Here is a 20,978-nt window from a genome sequence, read left to right as displayed (position 1 = left end):
TCAGGCGGCGGTTGCCCACCTGTAAGAGGGGGGCCGTTTTTCGGCTCTTTTTATTGAGGTATTCTTTTACCCACCCAGGGACTGCTCTTGGATGTCCCAATTGTCTGGGTCTCCCAATGGAGCGACAAAGAAGAAGGGAATTTTGTTTACTTACCGTAAATTCCTTTTCTTCTAGCTCCTATTGGGAGACCCAGCACCCGCCCCTGTACCCTTCGGGCTGGTTGTTCTTTTGTATACACATGTTGTTCATGCTGAATTGTTCTTTTGGTTCTTGGTCTTCAGTTCTCCGAACATCCTTCGGATTGAATTTACCCTAGACCAATTTATAAGTTTTCTCCTTCCTGCTTTTGCACCAAAACTGAGGAGCCCGTGATCCACGGGAGGGTGTATAGGCAGAGGGGAGGGGTTACACTTTTTAAAGTGTAATACTTTGTGTGGCCTCCGGAGGCAGAAGCTATACACCCCAATTGTCAATTGTCTGGGCCTCCCAATAGGAGCTAGAAGAAAAGGAATTTACGGTAAGTAAACAAAATTCCCTTCTTTGCAACAAAACTGATGGGGGTTCTGGTGCTGTATTTCTGTACTGATGGCAGTTCTGGTGCCATATTACTGTACTGATGGTGGTTGTGGTAACAATTTCATGTAACTTTGGTGTTTTTTGTGTTGTATTCCTGTAATGATGGTGGTTCTGATGATGTAATCATGCAGTGATGATTGTTCTAGTACTGTATTCATGTACTACTGATGGCTCTGGTGATGTATTCATGTAGTGATAATGTTTATGGTGCTGTATTCATCACCGGAATCAACATCAGTACATGTGTCTGAAACCAAAATCATCATCAGTACATAAATAGAATACCAGAGACATCAATAGTACATAAATACAGCATCAGAACCATATCAGTAAATAGGTCACTCACTAGAACCAACATCAGTACAAGAATATGGCACCAGAACCACCATTAGTAGATTAATGCGTCACCAAAACCTCAATCAATACATGAATACATCAGAAGAATCATGGACCATACAGGAACCACAGTACTGATAAGACATAGTGAGTATCAAAAATTAAACATTTACATCCAGGTACCTTATAGAGGACATCTTCTCTGATTGAGTTGTTTCTCTCTATTCGCCACCATCTTGTTAAAATGCCATGATGACTTTTCACATCCACAGCTTTCTCTCCAGATTCCCTCTTCTCCAGTTTTCTGCAGCACATCTCCACACAATGCCCTTAAAAATATGAGTGTTACTAAAATGACCTTGGCATAACAATATCTGTCCATATTATGACCTAAATAAGCCTCCTATAGTATATGGCCTCAACACTGTCATTTTTTTGTTCAAATCAAAGTTTATTAGAATAGCAGAAGGGTCATTCCGTGTCAAGTGGACCAGTGGTCCCCACTCGACGTTCTCCGATTTTGCTGAAAATTTATAAGGATGTACATGTATGTTTGAAAAGAGGTTCTGTAAATTTTTAGGGCCAGATCTCAAATATATTGGGCACTGTTGACCTTTCACTGGAGGCCCCCCCCAAGCCTGCTGCTTCAGCTAAGAGGATTTTGCAAACTTTGGTACATAGCCATTAGAGTTCTATACTGGCTATGATGCTGAAATTTGGCATACTAGCTCAACTTTTGCTGCTAAACGTGATAAAATTATTACCGGCTATGACAAAACAATATTTCGGCCGCAATTTTGTGTCAAAGTAGCTTGCAAAACGCCTCGCATAAAATTTATGCCAAACTTTGCCCATATATAACTCAAGACCAAAAACCAATAGGAACTGGTGCTTTACCCTGTACAACAAACATCTTCATGACTTTGCATTGCTGCAATATCACGGTCAAAGCATATGTATTTGTGGAAATATTCACACCCACATATGATGAAAAACTTAAAAAAAACGAATTTTACCTATTTTTAGGTCAAATTTCCCAAAAAGGGTACCCCTAAAATATATTAATTCTGTTATCATTTGAAAGAGCACATTTTTCTCTACATTGTGGTTTTTTTTGGAGTCTCTCCATTTAAGAAAAGAAAAATGCCACTGAACATGGTGTTATGTATGCCCGTAATGCATTGATTTTGTGTTTGATTTTCAGATTCTTATCACATGTTACAGAGTTGTATTGTTGCTAGCAATGTCTATTATAATCAAAAACCTATTGACTATTGTTACATTTTAATGCATATATTATTTATTTTTTAGTGATGGAGAATGAAATTGATGACAAAAAGATTCGCATTTCAAGGGTGTCAAATGACCCTTCATCTTTCATTGCCCATGTAGATGGATCTGTCAGATCAGAAATGCCTTTTGTGCCAATTGCAAACCTCCAGCCAGGGCAATACATTGCCTGCATTTACGATAGGAACTGGTGGATTGGAAATATTTCTGAAATTTCAGTTGACGACCATGACGACCATTAATACATTTTATGCATCCTCATGGACCAGCTAGCTTCTTTCACTGGCCTGTGAGAAATGATACATGCTGGATTCCCGAGCAGTCGATCATTGCAATAATTCCAGCACCAGCTGCAACAGCAATGGGCCGACAATACAGCTTCTCTGAACCGATTATGTTGCAAATTCAGCAACAATTCCAGACCACTTACTTAGACTGAACATTATGGCTTGGGAACCAACAAAAGATACCCAATATTAGGCTTGGGATCCTAGGCAAAGACACCCACCCTCAGGCTTTGGCACCTGCGATAAAGAGACCACCCGCGACTTGCCTTGCACGGCTATCGGCCATGGCTCCTAGGCGATGGGGCTGCCAATTCTCGAAAGACAGCATTATTACAATTCTTAATAGGATTATTATACCAATTCTTAGGGAATTGGTTGTGGTATAACCACCATGGACCAATGCAAGGGTTTGAATAGTGCAGTTAGCATTCATTGCGTATTAATAAATAACACCATGTTCAGTGGCATTTTTCTTTTCTTAAATGGAGAGACTCCAAAAAAAACCCAATGATCCTTGTAGAGAAAAATGTGCTCTTTCAAATGATAACAGAATTAATATATTTTAGGGGTACCCTTTTTGGGAAATTTGACCTAAAAATAGGTAACATTCGTTTTTTTTAAGTTTTTCATTATATGTCGGTGTGAATATTTCCACAAATACATATGCTTTGACTGTGATATTGCAGCAATGCAAAGTCATGAAGATGTTTGTTGTACAGGGTAAAGCACCAGTTCCTATTGGTTTTTGGTCTTGAGTTATATATGGGCAAAGTTTGGCATAAATTTTATGCGAGGCGTTTTGCAAGCTACTTTGACACAAAATTGCGGCCGAAATATTGTTTTGTCATAGCCGGTCATAATTTTATCGCGTTTAGCAGCAAAAGTTGAGCTAGTATGCCAAATTTCAGCATCATAGCCAGTATAGAACTCTAATGGCTATGTGCCAAAGTTTGCAAAATCCTCTTAGCTGAAGCCGCAGCCTTGGGGGGGCCTCCAGTGAAAGGTCAACAGTGCCCAATATATTTGAGATCTGGCCCTAAAAATTTACAGAACCTCTTTTCAAACATACATGTACATCCTTATAAATTTTCAGCAAAATCGGAGAATGTCGAGTGGGGACGATTTTTAAAACTGGTCCACTTGACACGGAATGACCCAGAAGAGAATCAAACAATGGCACAGCACGCAGGCTGAGGGTTTATATATATATCCCAGGCTAGCTGCTGAAAAATCACAGTTCCGTGTCTACACCTGCGCCACCGGCGATCAAAAATAACAAGTACAATTCGTATTCATGTGGAATAGGAAGTACAAGTTGAAAAATAAAGAGATAAAGAAGAAGAGGTGGAAAAAGGATTTAGAGACAGTAAAGACAACAGAAACATGGGAGAGTAAGGTGAAAGGGGAAGGGTACAAAGGGTTCCCACCAGAAAGACTCAACCTGCTACATCAAAACCACATTTTCAAGGTTAGCCTTCCAGGTACAGAAATAAGAGAATTAATAGAAGAGTACCCACATACCTGCCTCCCTTGAATCCATAGACCCATATCCGGTGAGTCCCTGAACATAATCCACGGGGCCCACAAGGCATCAAGTTTGTCCTTGTTGCCGTGTGTCTGACATATAAAGGTCTCCATCCTGCGGATCTTGTTGCACTCTGCTATTAATTCATCCCGGGACGGGATTCTAGTTTGCTTCCAATATCTTGGAATTAGGTTTCTGGCAGCTGTTAAAAAATGTCTTAATAAACCTTTCCTAAACCCTGAAGCAGAGACATTCCCGAGGGACAGGAGAGCTAACTCTTTTGTGGGCTGGATCTGCCTTAAGGATAGTTTATAACACTGTCTTTTTTAATGATCTATATCAACCTCACTGTCTGCCATTATCAGCTATACCCGCCACACCCTACGCTCTTATGAACCATGGCCTATACACCTTGGTTGTCCCCTCTTCGATGCTTTCCATTATATCCTATATATCTCCACATTGTCCCTCTGCCTTGATAAACTCTCTCCATACTGTGCCCTCATTTCACACTGCCCCTCTCCATATCCATTCTGTACCCCCTTTTCACATTATGCCTTCATACTGCCCACCATGTTGTCCTCTCCAAGCTATACCCCTACCTCATACTGTCCACTTACACAGTATGATGGTCACCACAGCCATCCATACCATATGATATCCCCAAAAGCCCCCAATATACACATTTAAGTCGATCACAGATCCCCAGTATACACTATGATGTCCACCACAGCTCCCAATGTACAGTATGATGTCCACCACAGCCACCTTTTCAGTATTATATCTCTACAGCTCAAGTATAATGTCCCCCACAGTCCCCTATACATTGTGTCCTCCACAGATCCCTATCCAGTATGATGTCCCCACAACCCAGGTATAATATCCCCCACAGCTCTCAGTATAATGTTTCCCACAGTTTACCATTTAATATGATATCCTCACAGCCAGCCACTCTTGTAATGACCCCACAGTCAGGTCCATGAATGTCCCCACAGCCAGCACCTCATGTCCCCACAGCCAGCCCTACATATATCCCCACAGCCAGAAACTCATGTTACCAGAGCCAGCTCCTCATATCCCCTGCATTTTTCTGGAGTTCTTGGAGGTGCAGGGAGCCCCATGAATGTCCTCACAGCCAGCTCGTCATGTTCCCACAGCCAGCACCTCATATCTCCACAGCCTGCCCCACGTATGTCCCCACAGCTTGCCCCTCTTATGTCTCACAGCCAGCCCCTCATGGCCCTCATACATTGGCAAATATAACAAAAATAGAAAAAAAACTTATACTCACCTAATCCAGGCTTCTCATCCAGTGCGTGGCCTTGGATGGCGCTATGACATCACTGTATCAAGCATTTTGACGGCCCCTGCATGCGCCATCTGCAGCAGGGCGCAGGCCAGAAGTGACCTGCATACTACTGGAGTTTCCAGTAGGGCAGGGAGCCCCACAAGTGTTCTCTCAGTCAGGACTTCATGTCCCCACAGCCAGCCCCTCATGTCACCACACCCATCTCCTCATGTCTCCACAACCTGGCCCACGTACTGTATGTCCCCATGGCCAGCCCCACATATGTCCCCACAGCCAGACCCTCATGTCCCTAAAGCCAGCCTCACATATGTATCCACAGCGAGCCCCACGTGTTTCCCCAGAACCTGTCCCACGTATGTCCCCACAACCAACCCCTCATAGGTCCCACAGCCAGCCCCTCATGTCTTGCAGTTATTAGCAAATATAAGAAAAATAAAAAAAAACCTACACTCACCTAATCCAGGCTCCCAGTGCAGTGCAGCTTCAGTCTCCTCTTCTATCCCGTACAGGAGTGGCCCTGGATGGCGCTATGACGTCACTTCATCGAGCTGTCCAATGGCCCCTTTGTGCGCCATCTCCAGCAAGGCGCAGACCACAATTGGCCTGCGTTCTGCTGCAGTTCCCGGTAGTCCAAAGAGCTGATTACAGCTCCTTTACTGGCTACGCTCACAGCAACTATATTTGCTTCTGATAGATGAGAATACATGGCCAGGGTACAGAGCGAAAGAGAGGGGTGAGCGGTGTCACTGACACTGCTCACTGTGCCTGCGTTGCGGCCAGCAGTGTGCTAAATGGAGTAAGGTGGCGTGCGGCCCCAGGCATTCAGTAATCAGTTAATTTCTTCCCCCAAAGTGCGACCCGCTTGGAGAGGCAGGAGGTAGCATGCTAGGTGGGCGTCTACCCTGTGTACCCCAGCGCTGTAAGGCCATGTTCACACACTGCATCTGTTACGTTTTTGGTGCATTTTTTACGTCACAAAGATGCACTTAAATGCATGACTTTTTCCTACTCCCAGCAAAAGTCTACGAGATTTCTGTTTTGCTGTCTACACAGTGCATCTTTTTTGGCTGCATCTTAGCTGCCAAAAAAGTGGGGTCGGCAGGGGATTGATCCCTGGTATCTGACTAGATGCTGTTTCCCATAAAGTCAATGGGGACCAGAATCTGGTGCAAAGGGAACAAGCGCTTCATAATTACCAAATCACCTGCACGGCAGTCACACTGCTCCCACGGCCGATCATTCCCTTCTCGGGCCGGTGGCTGTGATTTGTTGCAGTCGGATGAGCCCCCACCATGAGTGACAGCATGTCTGACTGCAACCAATCACTATGGGGAGATAAGGTATGCAACACCAGTGACTATGTAAGGGGAATACATGAAATAGCAGAAACTGCTGTGTGAATACTGACTTGAAAAATCCAATAGCTACATGTAAGAGTGAAAATGTGAAAAATGGAATCTGCATTACTGCCATGAACATATGAATAAAAAGAAATTTAGCTACTGAATTGATCAATGCAATAGAGCCCCAACACTACGCCAAAGTATTTCTCTACGTTGGGGTCCCTAGCTAGGGACCCCAACGTAGAGAAATACTTTGGCGTAGTGTTGGGGCTCTATTGCATTGATCAATTCAGTAGCTAAATTTCTTTTTATTCATATGTTCATGGCAGTAATGCAGATTCCATTTTTCACATTTTCACTCTTACATGTAGCTATTGGATTTTTCAAGTCAGTATTCACACAGCAGTTTCTGCTATTTCATGTATTCCCCTTACATAGTCACTGGTGTTGCATACCTTATCTCCCCATAGTGATGTTTTTTTAGGTTTTTGCACCCAGTTCAGACTTAGAATGGTGTTCCAAACGTTATTCCTTATTGTTAGTAGTTTTTTTCGTTTGTGAACCCTCCCCACACACCTATTGCCAATCCATATCATACGCATATATAGCCTGGGTCTCAGCTTCCCATACACGGTAAGTTTTTTAACTGCATGAGAGGACACACACAAGCTAGGGACCCCAACGTAGAGAAATACTTTGGCGTAGTGTTGGGGCTCTATTGCATTGATCAATTCAGTAGCTAAATTTCTTTTTATTCATATGTTCATGGCAGTAATGCAGATTCCATTTTTCACATTTTCACTCTTACATGTAGCTATTGGATTTTTCAAGTCAGTATTCACACAGCAGTTTCTGCTATTTCATGTATTCCCCTTACATAGTCACTGGTGTTGCATACCTTATCTCCCCATAGTGATGTTTTTTTAGGTTTTTGCACCCAGTTCAGACTTAGAATGGTGTTCCAAACGTTATTCCTTATTGTTAGTAGTTTTTTTCGTTTGTGAACCCTCCCCACACACCTATTGCCAATCCATATCATACGCATATATAGCCTGGGTCTCAGCTTCCCATACACGGTAAGTTTTTTAACTGCATGAGAGGACACACACAAGCTAGGGACCCCAACGTAGAGAAATACTTTGGCGTAGTGTTGGGGCTCTATTGCATTGATCAATTCAGTAGCTAAATTTCTTTTTATTCATATGTTCATGGCAGTAATGCAGATTCCATTTTTCACATTTTCACTCTTACATGTAGCTATTGGATTTTTCAAGTCAGTATTCACACAGCAGTTTCTGCTATTTCATGTATTCCCCTTACATAGTCACTGGTGTTGCATAATTTATCTCCCCATAGTGATGTTTTTTTAGGTTTTTGCACCCAGTTCAGACTTAGAATGGTGTTCCAAACGTTATTCCTTATTGTTAGTAGTTTTTTTCGTTTGTGAACCCTCCCCACACACCTATTGCCAATCCATATCATACGCATATATAGCCTGGGTCTCAGCTTCCCATACACGGTAAGTTTTTTAACTGCATGAGAGGACACACACAAGCTAGGGACCCCAACGTAGAGAAATACTTTGGCGTAGTGTTGGGGCTCTATTGCATTGATCAATTCAGTAGCTAAATTTCTTTTTATTCATATGTTCATGGCAGTAATGCAGATTCCATTTTTCACATTTTCACTCTTACATGTAGCTATTGGATTTTTCAAGTCAGTATTCACACAGCAGTTTCTGCTATTTCATGTATTCCCTTTACATAGTCACTGGTGTTGCATACCTTATCTCCCCATAGTGATGTTTTTTTAGGTTTTTGCACCCAGTTCAGACTTAGAATGGTGTTCCAAACGTTATTCCTTATTGTTAGTAGTTTTGTTCGTTTGTGAACCCTCCCCACACACCTATTGCCAATCCATATCATACGCATATATAGCCTGGGTCTCAGCTTCCCATACACGGTAAGTTTTTTAACTGCATGAGAGGACACACACAAGCTAGGGACCCCAACGTAGAGAAATACTTTGGCGTAGTGTTGGGGCTCTATTGCATTGATCAATTCAGTAGCTAAATTTCTTTTTATTCATATGTTCATGGCAGTAATGCAGATTCCATTTTTCACATTTTCACTCTTACATGTAGCTATTGGATTTTTCAAGTCAGTATTCACACAGCAGTTTCTGCTATTTCATGTATTCCCCTTACATAGTCACTGGTGTTGCATACCTTATCTCCCCATAGTGATGTTTTTTTAGGTTTTTGCACCCAGTTCAGACTTAGAATGGTGTTCCAAACGTTATTCCTTATTGCAGCCAATCACTGACGCAGGTGGGCGGGTCTATATTGTACAAATTGTAATAAATTTAAAAAATTGGCGTAGGATCCCTTCATATTTTGATACCAGCACAGATAAAACCCAACAGCTGGGTGCTGGTATTCTCAGGCTGATGATACCCATGGTTATTGGGCACCCCCCAGCCTAAAAATATCTGCCAGCAGCTGCCCGGAATTACCGCATCCATTAGATGTGACAGTCCTGTCACTTTACCCGCCTCTTCCCGCATTGCCCTGTTGCGGTGGCAATCGGGGTAATAAGGAGTTAATAACAGCCCACAGGTGCCACTAAGTCCTAGATTAGTACTTGGAAGCGTCTACCCGAGACACCCCCCATCACTAATCTGTAAGTGAAATGAAATAAACACAAACACCAAAATAATGCTTTATTTGGAATAAAAGACAAAAAAGCACCCTCTTTCACCAACAACCCCAACACAACACTCCAGGTCCGACATAATCCACACGAGGTCCCACGACGTTTCCAGTACTACTACATATCTGAAGCTCACAGTGAGCGCCATAGAACAGGACTGCCCGCTGTGAAGTTCAGCCCGCAACTGAAGTGAGCTGCGCTCAACAGTGACATCACTCGAGTTAGCCACTGCCACAGCATGGCCACGGCCTCCACTTGTGACTGCAAATCACCTGAGTGACATCCCGCTGATGTCGCAGTCTGATTTGCAGTCACAGGTGGAGGACTTCAGCTGTGGCCACAGGTAACCTGAGTGACGTCGCCCCGTATCGTGCAGCTCACTTCTGTTGATGCATAGATCTCACAGCGGGCAGTCTTCTTCTTTAGTGCTCGTTGTGAGCTTCAGATATGTAACAGTGCAGAAGCGTCGTGGGACCTTGTGTGGATTACGTCGGATCTGGGAGTGTGTTTGGGGATTAATAAAGTGGTGATAGAGGGTGCTTTTTTGTTTTTTATTTCAGATAAAGGTTTTTTTGGTGTTTGTGTTTATTTACTTTCACTTACAGATTAGTGAGGAGGGTGTCTCATTGACACCTACCATCACTAAGCTAGGGCTTAGTATCAGCTGTGGGCTGTTATTAACACCTTATTACCCCTATTGCCACCGCATCAGGGAAACGTCGGGCACAGCGCCAGAATTGGTGCATCTTATGCATGCACCACTCCTGGGACGACTGTGGGCTGCTATTGTTAGGCTGGAAAGGGCCAAATAACGATGGCCCTTCCCACCCTAAATATTATCAGCCCCCAGTTGTTTGCTGTACCTTGGCTGGTTTTATAAACATGGGGGGGACCCCACGTCATTATTTATTTATTTTTTTTAATAAATCAAATAATTAAAAAAAAGCGTGGGATCCCCTCTATTTTTTATAACCAACCAAAGTACAGCAGACAGCTGAGGGTTGCAGTCTGCAGCTGCTTTTGTTTTTGTACTGGACGTGAAAAATGGGGGGGGGGGGTACTCCACATAATTTTTTGACAAAATTTATAAAAAAAAAACAGCTGTCCAAGCTAGCTATCCCTCTAGCAAGCCATTCTGTTATTTCTATCTATTCTATCTGTTCTTTCTTATTATCTATTCTATATGTTCTGTCTATCTATTATCTATCTATTATGTATCTCCTATTATCTGCCTATTATCTATCTATCTATTCTCTACCTATCTATTCTAGTTATCTATCAATTACCGTATCCTATCCTATCATATTTTATTTCTCCTTTGAAAAACACATTAACAAAAATGCGGTAAAAATGCGGCAACACGTCATGCGGTTTTTGGGTTACAAGCTGCATTTTCTGTGACCACATGATAAAGATGCACTCAGAAAAAAGATATAGTGTGTGAACATAGCCTAAGGGGCACTTTGCACACTACGACATCGCAGCTGATGTCGGTGGGGTCAAATCGAAAGTGATGCACATCGGGCGTCGCAGTCAATATCGTAGTGTGTAAATTCTTTTTGATACGATTAACGAGCGCAAAAGCGTCGTTATTGTATCATCGGTGTAGGGTCCAGCATTTCCATGAATTGGGAAATACCGATGTTACGATGTTGTTCCTCGTTCCTGCGGCAGCACACATCGCTGTGTGTGAAGCCGCAGGAGCGAGGAACATCTCCTACCTGCGTCCTGCAGCTCACGCCGGCTATGCGGAAGGAAGGAGGTGGGCGGGATGTTTACGTCCCGCTCATCTCCGCCCCTCCGCTTCTATTGGCCGCCTGCCGTGTGACGTCGCACGACCCGCCCCCTTAATAAGGAGGCGGTTCGCTGGCCAGAGCGACATCGCAGGGCAGGTGAGAGCATGTGAAGCTGCCGTAGCGATAATGTTCGCTACGGCAGCTATCACCATGATATCGCAACTGCGACGGGGGCGGGGACTATCGCGCACGGCATCGCAGCATCGGCTTGCGATGTCGTAGTGTGCAAAGTGCCCCTAAGGCTACACTGCTACCCGTTGAGTCATCATGCTGCCATTTACTTTGCATGTTTTAATATACTCTGTGCTCACTCTTTGTTCACTAATATCTGCCATGCCAGAAACCATAGTAGACTATGAATTAAAGGGTTATTTAGTTTATACTGCAATATAAATGAAAAGGTTTTCTTGCCCCAGGGTATGCCATAAACAAATGATAAATGATAGTGGGTCAATAATGGGTCCTATCACATGGCGCTGTCAGAGAAGGTGTCAGCATGCGCAACCCTGTTCCTTAATTTGTTTTGGCGTTCCAAAAATTGCCGAGCTAGCGTAAGATGGGGACATTCCTTTAACTTATTTCTTGAAATATATTGATTTCCATGATTTTACTTTGCATCTTATTTTCTATGTATTTCTCTCTAGTTTAACAGCTTTGAGCAGCTCTGTATTAACTTCACTAATGAGAAGTTACAGCAGTTCTTCAACCACCACATGTTCGTGCTGGAGCAGGAGGAGTACAAGAAGGAGGGGATTGAATGGGAGTTTATAGACTTTGGCATGGACCTGCAGGCCTGTATTGATCTCATAGAGAAGGTGAGAACATTGTAACCATGAAGTCATATATTACTGCTGTATCACACTGTGTGATATATAATGTGGGACAGTTTTCATTTTGTCACCTTTGACTAAAGGTCCTTTGCTTTAGCTTTATTTCCTAATTATTAATTAACTACTGCTTTTAATTAAGAGATTCACTTTCCATGATACTTTTCACAGACCTCTATATATTTATTAGGACACATAAGTAAAATTTAAGAGGAAGCTTATAAAATATACTGTATATGCTATAGGTATGAAGATGTTGCATGCTACATCTTACTTATTGAGCTTTAATTTGTGGTTCTTCACAGCCTATGGGTATCATGTCCATCCTCGAAGAGGAGTGCATGTTTCCTAAAGCCTCTGACACGACCTTCAAGGCAAAACTTTATGATAATCACCTGGGCAAGTCCAACAACTTCCAGAAACCAAGGAACATCAAGGGGAAGCCTGAGGCTCACTTTGCTCTGGTCCACTATGCTGGTACTGTGGACTATAACATTCTTGGCTGGCTGGAGAAGAACAAGGACCCATTGAATGAGACCGTGGTTGGGCTGTACCAGAAGTCATCCCTCAAGCTGCTGGCTCATCTGTTTGCCAACTATGCTAGTGCTGAATCAGGTACAGATGTGATAAATCCTGTGTTATTGTGTGGTATTATTGAATTTTGTGTCTGGTTGTCTGCCTGTACAACATGAATATATAATCTCCATGCACATATGTGCATACCTTGATATAATAGTAATGCAGTTTTGAGGTACAAACAGCACATTACTTACTCATATCAAATAGTATAATTAATAATTTGTTAAGTTTTCATTCATAGTGGATATTAAAAGCTTATTCCCAAAATAACAAGTTATACTTTACCTGTAGGAATCCCCAGTAGTCCAAGAATTAGCTCTTGAACCCCAAAAATGGTCTCTTAAGAATGGGGTGGTGGTGCACATTCTTGGTCTTAACTTTGACCATTATCTATGGGACTGTCGTAAAAAGCCGAGTAAAGTACTTGGCAATAACACGACGCTGTGGCATGGCACATTTCTCAGCTGGACTCATTGACCCTTGGACATTTTCTGTAGAAGTTCTGAAATAAAACAATCACTTTAGAAAACATTTAAAACATCATTTCAGCATTTTTGGGGTTTTTTTAGAGATGGAATGGTGTTTTAAAACTAAAGCGGGCTTTACACGCTACGACATCGCTAATGCGAAGTCGTTGGGGTCACAGAATTTGAGACGCACATCCGGCCGCATTAGCAATGCCGTTGCGTGTGACACCTATGAGGGATTTTGCATCGTCGCAAATACGTGCAAAATCGCTCATCGGTGACATGGGGGTCCATTCTCGAATATCGTTGGAGCTGCAGGTACGAAGTAGTTCGTCGCTCCTGCGGCAGCACACATCGCTCCGTGTGACACCGCAGGAACGAGGAACCTCACCTTACCTGCCGCCGGCCCCAATGCGGAAGGAAGGAGGTGGGCGGGATGTTACGTCCCGCTCATCTCCGCCCCTCCGCTTCTATTTGGTGGCAGCTCTGTGACGTCGCTGTGACGCCGCACGGACCGCCCCCTTAGAAAGGAGGTGGATTGCCGGTCACAGCGACGTCGCAGGGAAGGTAAGTATGTGTGACGGGTCCGGCCGATGCTGTGCGACAGAGGCAGCGATTTGCCCATGTCGCACAACCGATGGGGGCGGGAACGCACGCTAGCGATATCGGTACCGATATCGCAACGTGTAAAGCGGCCTTTAGGGGTACTTTACACTCTGCGACATCGCTACTGATATATCGTCGGGTTCACGTCATTAGTGACGCACATTCGGCGCCGGTAGCGACATCGCAGCGTGTAACACTAATGAGCGACAATCAACGATCGCAAAATTGTTCCAAAACGGTGATCGTTGACACGTCGTTCATTTCCTTAATATCGCTGCTACCACTGGTACGATGTTGTTCGTCGTTCCTGCGGAATCACACATTGCTATGTGTGACACCGCGGGAGCGACGAACATCTCCTTACCTGCGTCCACCGGCAATGAGGAAGGAAGGAGGTGGGCGGGATGTTCGGCCCGCTCATTTCGGCCCCTCCGCTTCTATTGGCCGGCCGCTTAGTGACGCCGCAGTGACGTCACTATGACGCCGAACACACCTCCCCCTTGAGGGAGGGATTGTTTGGCGGTCACAGCTACGTTGCTGACCAGGTATGTGCGTGTGACGCTGCCGTAGTGATAATATTCGCTACGGCAGCGAGCACCAAATATCGCACGAACGACGGGGGTGGGTGCTATCGCGCTCGACATCGCTAGCAATAATTTTAGACTAGTATAATGTAGGAGCAGAGACCCTGATTCCAGCAATGTATCACTTACTAGTCTGCATGCTTTCATTTTGATACAATCCCTGTTGTCTCTGCTGCAGATCTAGCAAAGCTCAACATGCTGATCCCTGTATAACCTTGCCTCCCCCCCACTGATTGGCAACTTTCTATATACTTTGTACATTGACAGTAAGCTGCTAATCAGTGGGGGTGTGGTGAGGTAACACAAAGCAGTTGACTAGGAGACACTAGACACTCTGTAATGAAATGATAATCTCCTGCTGATAAAACACTTTTTTTTTTTTTTAATACAACACACAGCCTAACAAGGGACACATCACTAGGATTTCATCCCCTAGATTGTGCTTTTCTCAGGTTACATAGTAAAATCCTGCTGACAGATTCAATTTAAAGGGGTTGTATGCGATGGCTTTTATTGATATTGCAGTTCATTCATTATAGTTTTTTCTAATTTTCTTATATGTAAAAATGGAGAATGCTGATGTTTTTTATTTTTTTAACATGCTTTTGTTTACATGCATTCCTCAGAGCAAGCTACTAAGGGCAAAGGCAGTAAGAAGAAAGGTTCATCATTCCAGACAGTATCAGCTCTGCATCGGGTATGTGATTGTATACCACAACATAGTAAAGGTTAAGGGGGTTGTCTAGGATGTTTAATAAATTCGTCTTTAAAAATTCTGAATATGGGGAAACCAACACTCATAAGGGTCTGCATCTGACTGTAGCTTGACCTGTTAGGTCGGCGACACACGGTACAATCTATCGTGCGATCGCACGAGCTATCGTACCCGCCCTCGTCATTTGTGCGTCACCGGAAATTAGTTGCCCGTGTCGCACAAAGTCGTTAACCCTGTCACATGTACTTACCTCCCAAAAGACCTCGCTGTGGGCGGCGAACATCCTCTTCCTGAAGGGGTAGGAGCGTTCGGCGTCACAGCGGCGTCACTAAGCGGCCGCCCAATAGAAGCGGAGGGGTGGAGATGAGCGGGACCTTACATCCCGCCCACCTCCTTCCTTCCGTATTGCCGGCGGGACACAGGTAAGCTGTGTTCATCGTTCCCGGGGTGTCACACAGAGCGATGTGTGCTGCCTCGGGAACGATGAACAACCAGTGCAAAGAAGGAGGACCGACATTTTGAAAATGAACGACATGTCAACGAGCAACGATAAGGTGAGTATTTTTGCTCGTTCACAATCGTTCGTAGCTGTGACACGCTACAATATGTCTAACGATGCCGGATGTTAGTCACGGAATCCGTGACCCCGACGACATATCGTACCGTGTGCCGCCGCCCTTAGAGTCAGTGACAGTAAGTTTTACTGTGGCACATGTAGTGCAGACTCTACTGTAGCTGAATTCACATGTATAAATATATTTTCCCCTAGAAGTGATTGCATAAAATAGCTAAATACATGAGCATATAACATATTATCTAGCCGTAGAATAAGTCAACAATATGAAATAAGTGGGGGTCCGACCCCACCATTGACCAGCTGATATCTGCTCAGGATTCCGCGCATGGAGCTGAATAGCCTAACTGTACATTGTAAGTGGCTGTTGATAAGTTCTTTAGCTTATTTCTCGATCATTTGAATATGACATAAGGGCAGAACCCAGAAGAAGACGCTAAGCAACGTACAGAGCTGTGCTGTTCTGCTCCATGTACTGGAATCTAACAGCTCCTGTTTCCTCCACAAACTCATTGATCACATGACCGCTGGGTCAGGAGAAGGGAGCACTGTTAGTGCTTACCATTACTGTATACACACCACTTACTCAGCCCTGTGTATACAGGGTTGGATAGGTAGAGATGTTAATAAACCGTCTCTGCCTGGTCTTTGGCAGTCTGGCTTTGCTGGAAAGCTGTCTCTCTGCTTCCACAGCTGCATGATCTTGTGCTACTATTCTATGCAGTAACATTTGCCATACTACACAGTGACATTGTAGAATGTCACTGCAGAGTAGAACGCAGACCTCCTGGATGTTAATATTCTATGGGTGGTCCAGTAGTAGTTAAAGCACCACTCCAGCATTTTATTTTCAGTGCTGGAGTGGCGCTTTAAAATGTAAATCCCCTGCCCCCTACAAGTTACCCTTCAGCGGCTTCATCCTTTTTCAGCACCATCTTGTGCCAGTAACTTCTGCCTGTCCTGAAGTCAGACATTACATCACAAGCGCTTAATGTAACTCTATGAGAGCCAAAACGAGGCTCTCATAGAGATGTATTCACTTGTGAACATGAAACACTGGAGCTACCGGCAGGTCACAAATCGACGGAAACTGCCAGAACCGATAGTGGAAAAAGATGAAGATGGCAGCAGGTGACTATAAGACGAGAGGCAGGGAACCTATATTTAAAGCACCACTCCAATGCTAAAATAATAAAAAAAACACTCTAAGGGGTACTTTGCACACTACGACATCGCACCTGTGATGTCGGCGGGGTCATGTCGAAAGTGACTCACATCCGGCGTCGCTCTCGACATTGTAGTGTGTAAAGCCTAGATGATACGATTAACGGGCGCAAAAGCGTCATAATCGTATCATCGGTGTAGCGTCGGCGAAAACCATAATTACCTTGCTGCGACGGTCCGATGTTGTTCCTCGTTTCCCTGCGGCAGCACACATCGCTGTGTGTGAAGTCGCAGGAGCGAGGAACATCTCCTACCTCCTTCACCGCGGCTCCTGTCGGCTATGCGAGGGAAGGAGGTGGGCGGGATGTTTACGTCCCGCTCATCTCTGCCCCTCCGCTTCTATTGGCTGCCTGCCGTGTGACGTCGCTATGACGCCGCACGGCCCGCCCCCTTAATAAGGAGGTGGGTCGCCGGCCAGAGCGACGTCGCAGGGCAAGGTGAGTGCATGTGAAGCTGGCGTAGCGATAATTTTCGTTACGGCAGCTATCACAAGGATATCGCAGCTGCGACGGGGGTGGGGACTATCGCGCTCGGCATCGCAGCATCGGCTTGCGATGTCGTAGTGTGCAAAGTGCCCCTTAAGGGCTGCTTTAATACGTGCTACTTATATAAAATGAACATTGTTATTTTCATCTGAAGATTCTATATTTCATAGGTTTATTTTATAAACCTTGGGATTAACATTTACAAATCGTATTTTGCTTCTCTGTGACCAAATCCTGATTTTCTCCCTGTTGTTAATAACATACACTAAACCCAGTGTTTGTTAATTCTGTCCTCCCTAGGAGAACCTGAACAAGCTGATGACCAATCTTCGCTCCACTCACCCTCATTTTGTTCGCTGTCTTATTCCTAATGAATCCAAATCCCCAGGTAATTGGCTTGTAATAAGTTCATGCCATTTCACACAATCATCTCATTTAGTTTGTCCGTGTTGCAAAACAAACAGTCATAAATCACATATAAAATGAATCTGTATCAAAGGCATTGTCTGGATGAAAAGCCATCTTCATATACCCTATTAGGGAATTTAGAGCTAATAGGGGGAGAGAGCGGTTACACAGAGCATCTCTCAATCCTAAGCACCCATCCTGGGCTGGATTATTTATCATCCTGATTGTCACCATGTAAAGCGTATCCCTGTGGTGGCGCTTCATACAAATCAAACATATATTAGCAGATATTTCTATCCATAACTAATGATGACTGGTGGACGTAACATGAAGATACCGTATAATCAGTTAATCGTCAATGGACCCGTCTAACGAGAAATTGTCCAAATCAAAGAACTCCTTTCAGATGTTATATATTTATAACCAGTTTACAAAACTGTAGAGTAAAATATAATTTTTTCCAGGTTTTCTAGTATTATTCTGATTATATTCTAAGAAAATCTATATTTTGATGTACTCTAGGTGTAATGGATAATCGTTTAGTGATGCACCAGCTTCGCTGTAATGGCGTATTGGAGGGTATCCGAATCTGCCGGAAAGGGTTTCCTAACCGTATCCTATATGGAGACTTTAGGCAAAGGTAGGATTATGACAACATTGCTTACTTAAAGGGGTGGTTCACTAGTTATTTTTACAAGGCACATCGATATTATGTTGAGAAATAAGGTTTCTCTTAAATAGCTTGTGTTGCTAATAGTGCCTGTGAGAGGCGCTATTGTGCCCCGCTCATTCCCTTCTCATAATTTCCCAGGCTCCGTGACCTCTGATGTCCAGTGATGTCACATCAACTTCCAGTTGACCTGACATCACTGCGGCCAGCCCCAGTCTTCCTGACTGACTGAGCTGTGAGCGCCGTTTCATTGCTTGTCACAGCCCAGCATCCCAGCCCAGTATCTCCCTGCTCCCTCCTTCACTGAAGAGCGCCGCAAGCAGGAGCGACGCTAGGCTGTGACAAGCAGTGAAACGCCGCCCACAGTCCAGTCACTCAGGAAGAATGGGGCAGGCCTTGGTGATGTCAGGTCAACTGGAAGTTGACTTGACATCACCAGACATCAGAGGTCACAGACCCCGGGGGGTCATAAGAAGGGGATGAATAGACCTCAATAGCGCTGCTCACAGGCACTATTGTCAACACAAGCTATTTGAGAGAAACCTTGTTTCTCAATATATCAATGTGGCTTGGAGAAATAAGTAGTGAACCACCTCTTTAAAGGGAATCTGTCACCCGGTTTTTGCTCCCCCATTTGAGAGCAACATCTGTAGAAACAGAGACCCTGATTCCAGCGATGTGTCACTTACTGAACTGTTTGCTGTAATTTTGATAAAATCAATATTTTCTCTGCTGCAGATCTAGCAGTTATACAGACCTCATGAATATGCTGGACTACCTTGCAGCACGCCAAGTAGTCCTCTAATGATGATCTGCTGATTAAGTGATTTTATCAAAACTACACTAAGCAGCCCAGTAAGTCATACATCACTGGAATCAGGATCTCTGCCCCCATGTTATACTTCTCTCAGATTAGGTGGTAAAAACCTGGTGACAGATTCCCTTTAAGGCACAATAACAAAAGGAAGTTTCTTACCACCCTGGCTTTCCATATTTTCTGTTCTCCAGATACCGAATCCTGAACCCTGCAGCTATTCCAGAAGGACAGTTTATAGACAGTAGGAAAGGAGCAGAGAAACTTCTTGCCTCACTAGAAATTGATCATACTCAGTACAAATTTGGGCATACCAAGGTAAATCAGTCACCGTAAAGAAGCTGTACAATATAAGAAAAACATGGCTGCTTCCTTTTCAAACAGCGCCACCCATATCTACAGGTTTTATGTGGTATTGCGGCTCAACCCTATTCACTCCAATAGAGTTGAGCTGCAATATCAGAAACAGCCCATTGACAGGTAAGAGGTTATTGCAGCCATATTTTCCCAGTCCTGTATAATCCCTTTAAACAAGCAAACATTAAAAGTTCACATAAATGTCAATTTTCCTTAAAAATGATTCTTTTTTCAGGTTTTCTTCAAGGCTGGTTTGTTAGGTCAATTAGAAGAGATGCGAGATGAGCGACTTTCCAGAATCATTACCCGAATACAAGCCCAGTCCAGAGGTGTCCTCTCCAGAATAGAATTTAAGAAGATTGTGGAGCGCAGGTAATAACACCAAGACAAACAAATGCATGTAGGCCCTTATTCTGCATAATATATTTCCAGACAGTGTGAAATCAGCTATAGCTAATAACTAAAACTATAGATTGATAAACCAATTGAAAGACCTGGATCTGCTTACATTATACAGTTGGTGTATAATTAGAGAATTATATACTGTAAATGTAACCGACATCTTAGGCTAGTTTTATATCTATGTACCGCCACAGCAGCGTTCAAACCGCTCGGATCCGGGTGTCGCTACTCGTTGCTCGAGGGTCTCCAGACCCGGGGGCGGAGGGTCACTCTAAAACGTGATGGGGGTTATTTACAGGGGAGTTCGGTAGTTTGTGACACCACCCGTGGTGTGCGGTAATAGGGAGTACCGCCGCTGCCGTTGGGAGTACCCGGGGGTGATGGAGTGAGGCAGCCAGATGACGTTACCCTCCAAGGGTAGGGGAAGGCCCCGGGACTCTGGATGGTGGAATGAATTGCAGGGGAGCGCAGGGGAGTCGGTAGCAGGGGCTGATCAGGTACTCACTCAGAAGGAAAGAAGACACTGACAACGTGGTACACCAAGTCTCTGGGTGCCGCTGCCTGATGGTCCGGAGCCTGTGTGCCGCCCGCACGCCAGCAGCTGTGCTGCTCAGATCCGGATCTGCGGTATGGCTCGAGGGACTCGACCGGACCCGTGGGTCCTGCGGACACTTCGAATAAAAGAAGGGGGACGTAGTTATATGGGGGTTGTTGAAAACTGTCTGTAACGCCACCCATTGTGTGTGGTGAGATGTAGCACCACCGCTGCTGCTGTGGGGCTCCCGGGGCCGATGGACTGGCAGCTGGATGTTAACCCCTCTGTGGGCAGAGATGGATGCCCCGGGGGCCAATGTCTCTGTGCAGGGGATGATAACGGCTGGGGCCGGCGCACCCGGTCAGGCCGGGGATGTTACTCACAGTTCAATAAATCACACAAGTCCTTCGGTAAACCAAGGTGATGGTGGCCGGCTGCCGCAGACGGGTATATCTGGTCCCACACCCGGGCCGATGGTCAATGCCCCTTTCCTCTGCACTTTGTGTTTTCTTGTGTAGATTTCCCGGTGTGTAACGCACGAGTCCGCTCCCAGTCCT

General features: G+C 44.5%; 1 protein-coding gene and 1 long non-coding RNA gene across 2 annotated transcripts in view; one reads left to right on the top strand and one right to left on the bottom strand.

Moving 5' to 3' along the window:
• The window catches only part of LOC142246164 (myosin-7), a 77,409-nt gene that overhangs the window by 25,541 nt on the left and 30,890 nt on the right, over positions 1-20,978 (top strand). The window contains exons 14-20 of the mRNA XM_075319199.1: positions 11,819-11,989; positions 12,307-12,616; positions 14,864-14,934; positions 17,536-17,623; positions 18,166-18,283; positions 19,322-19,445; positions 19,720-19,856. Of these exons, the coding sequence (XP_075175314.1) occupies positions 11,819-11,989; positions 12,307-12,616; positions 14,864-14,934; positions 17,536-17,623; positions 18,166-18,283; positions 19,322-19,445; positions 19,720-19,856 (1,019 nt within the window). The remainder of the gene's footprint in view (positions 1-11,818; positions 11,990-12,306; positions 12,617-14,863; positions 14,935-17,535; positions 17,624-18,165; positions 18,284-19,321; positions 19,446-19,719; positions 19,857-20,978) is intronic.
• LOC142246177 (uncharacterized) overlaps positions 1-20,978 on the bottom strand; it is a 42,227-nt gene that overhangs the window by 14,807 nt on the left and 6,442 nt on the right. The window contains exons 2-3 of the long non-coding RNA XR_012724885.1: positions 12,866-13,082; positions 1,097-1,242 (exon numbers count right to left, since the gene is read on the bottom strand). This is a non-coding gene — a long non-coding RNA (uncharacterized LOC142246177). The remainder of the gene's footprint in view (positions 1-1,096; positions 1,243-12,865; positions 13,083-20,978) is intronic.

Source organism: Anomaloglossus baeobatrachus, chromosome 1 (genome assembly GCF_048569485.1).
Source record: "Anomaloglossus baeobatrachus isolate aAnoBae1 chromosome 1, aAnoBae1.hap1, whole genome shotgun sequence".
Taxonomy (NCBI): domain Eukaryota; kingdom Metazoa; phylum Chordata; class Amphibia; order Anura; family Aromobatidae; genus Anomaloglossus; species Anomaloglossus baeobatrachus.
The sequence above is the reverse complement of the archived record's forward strand: the minus strand, read 5'-3'. Positions and strand labels throughout refer to the sequence as shown.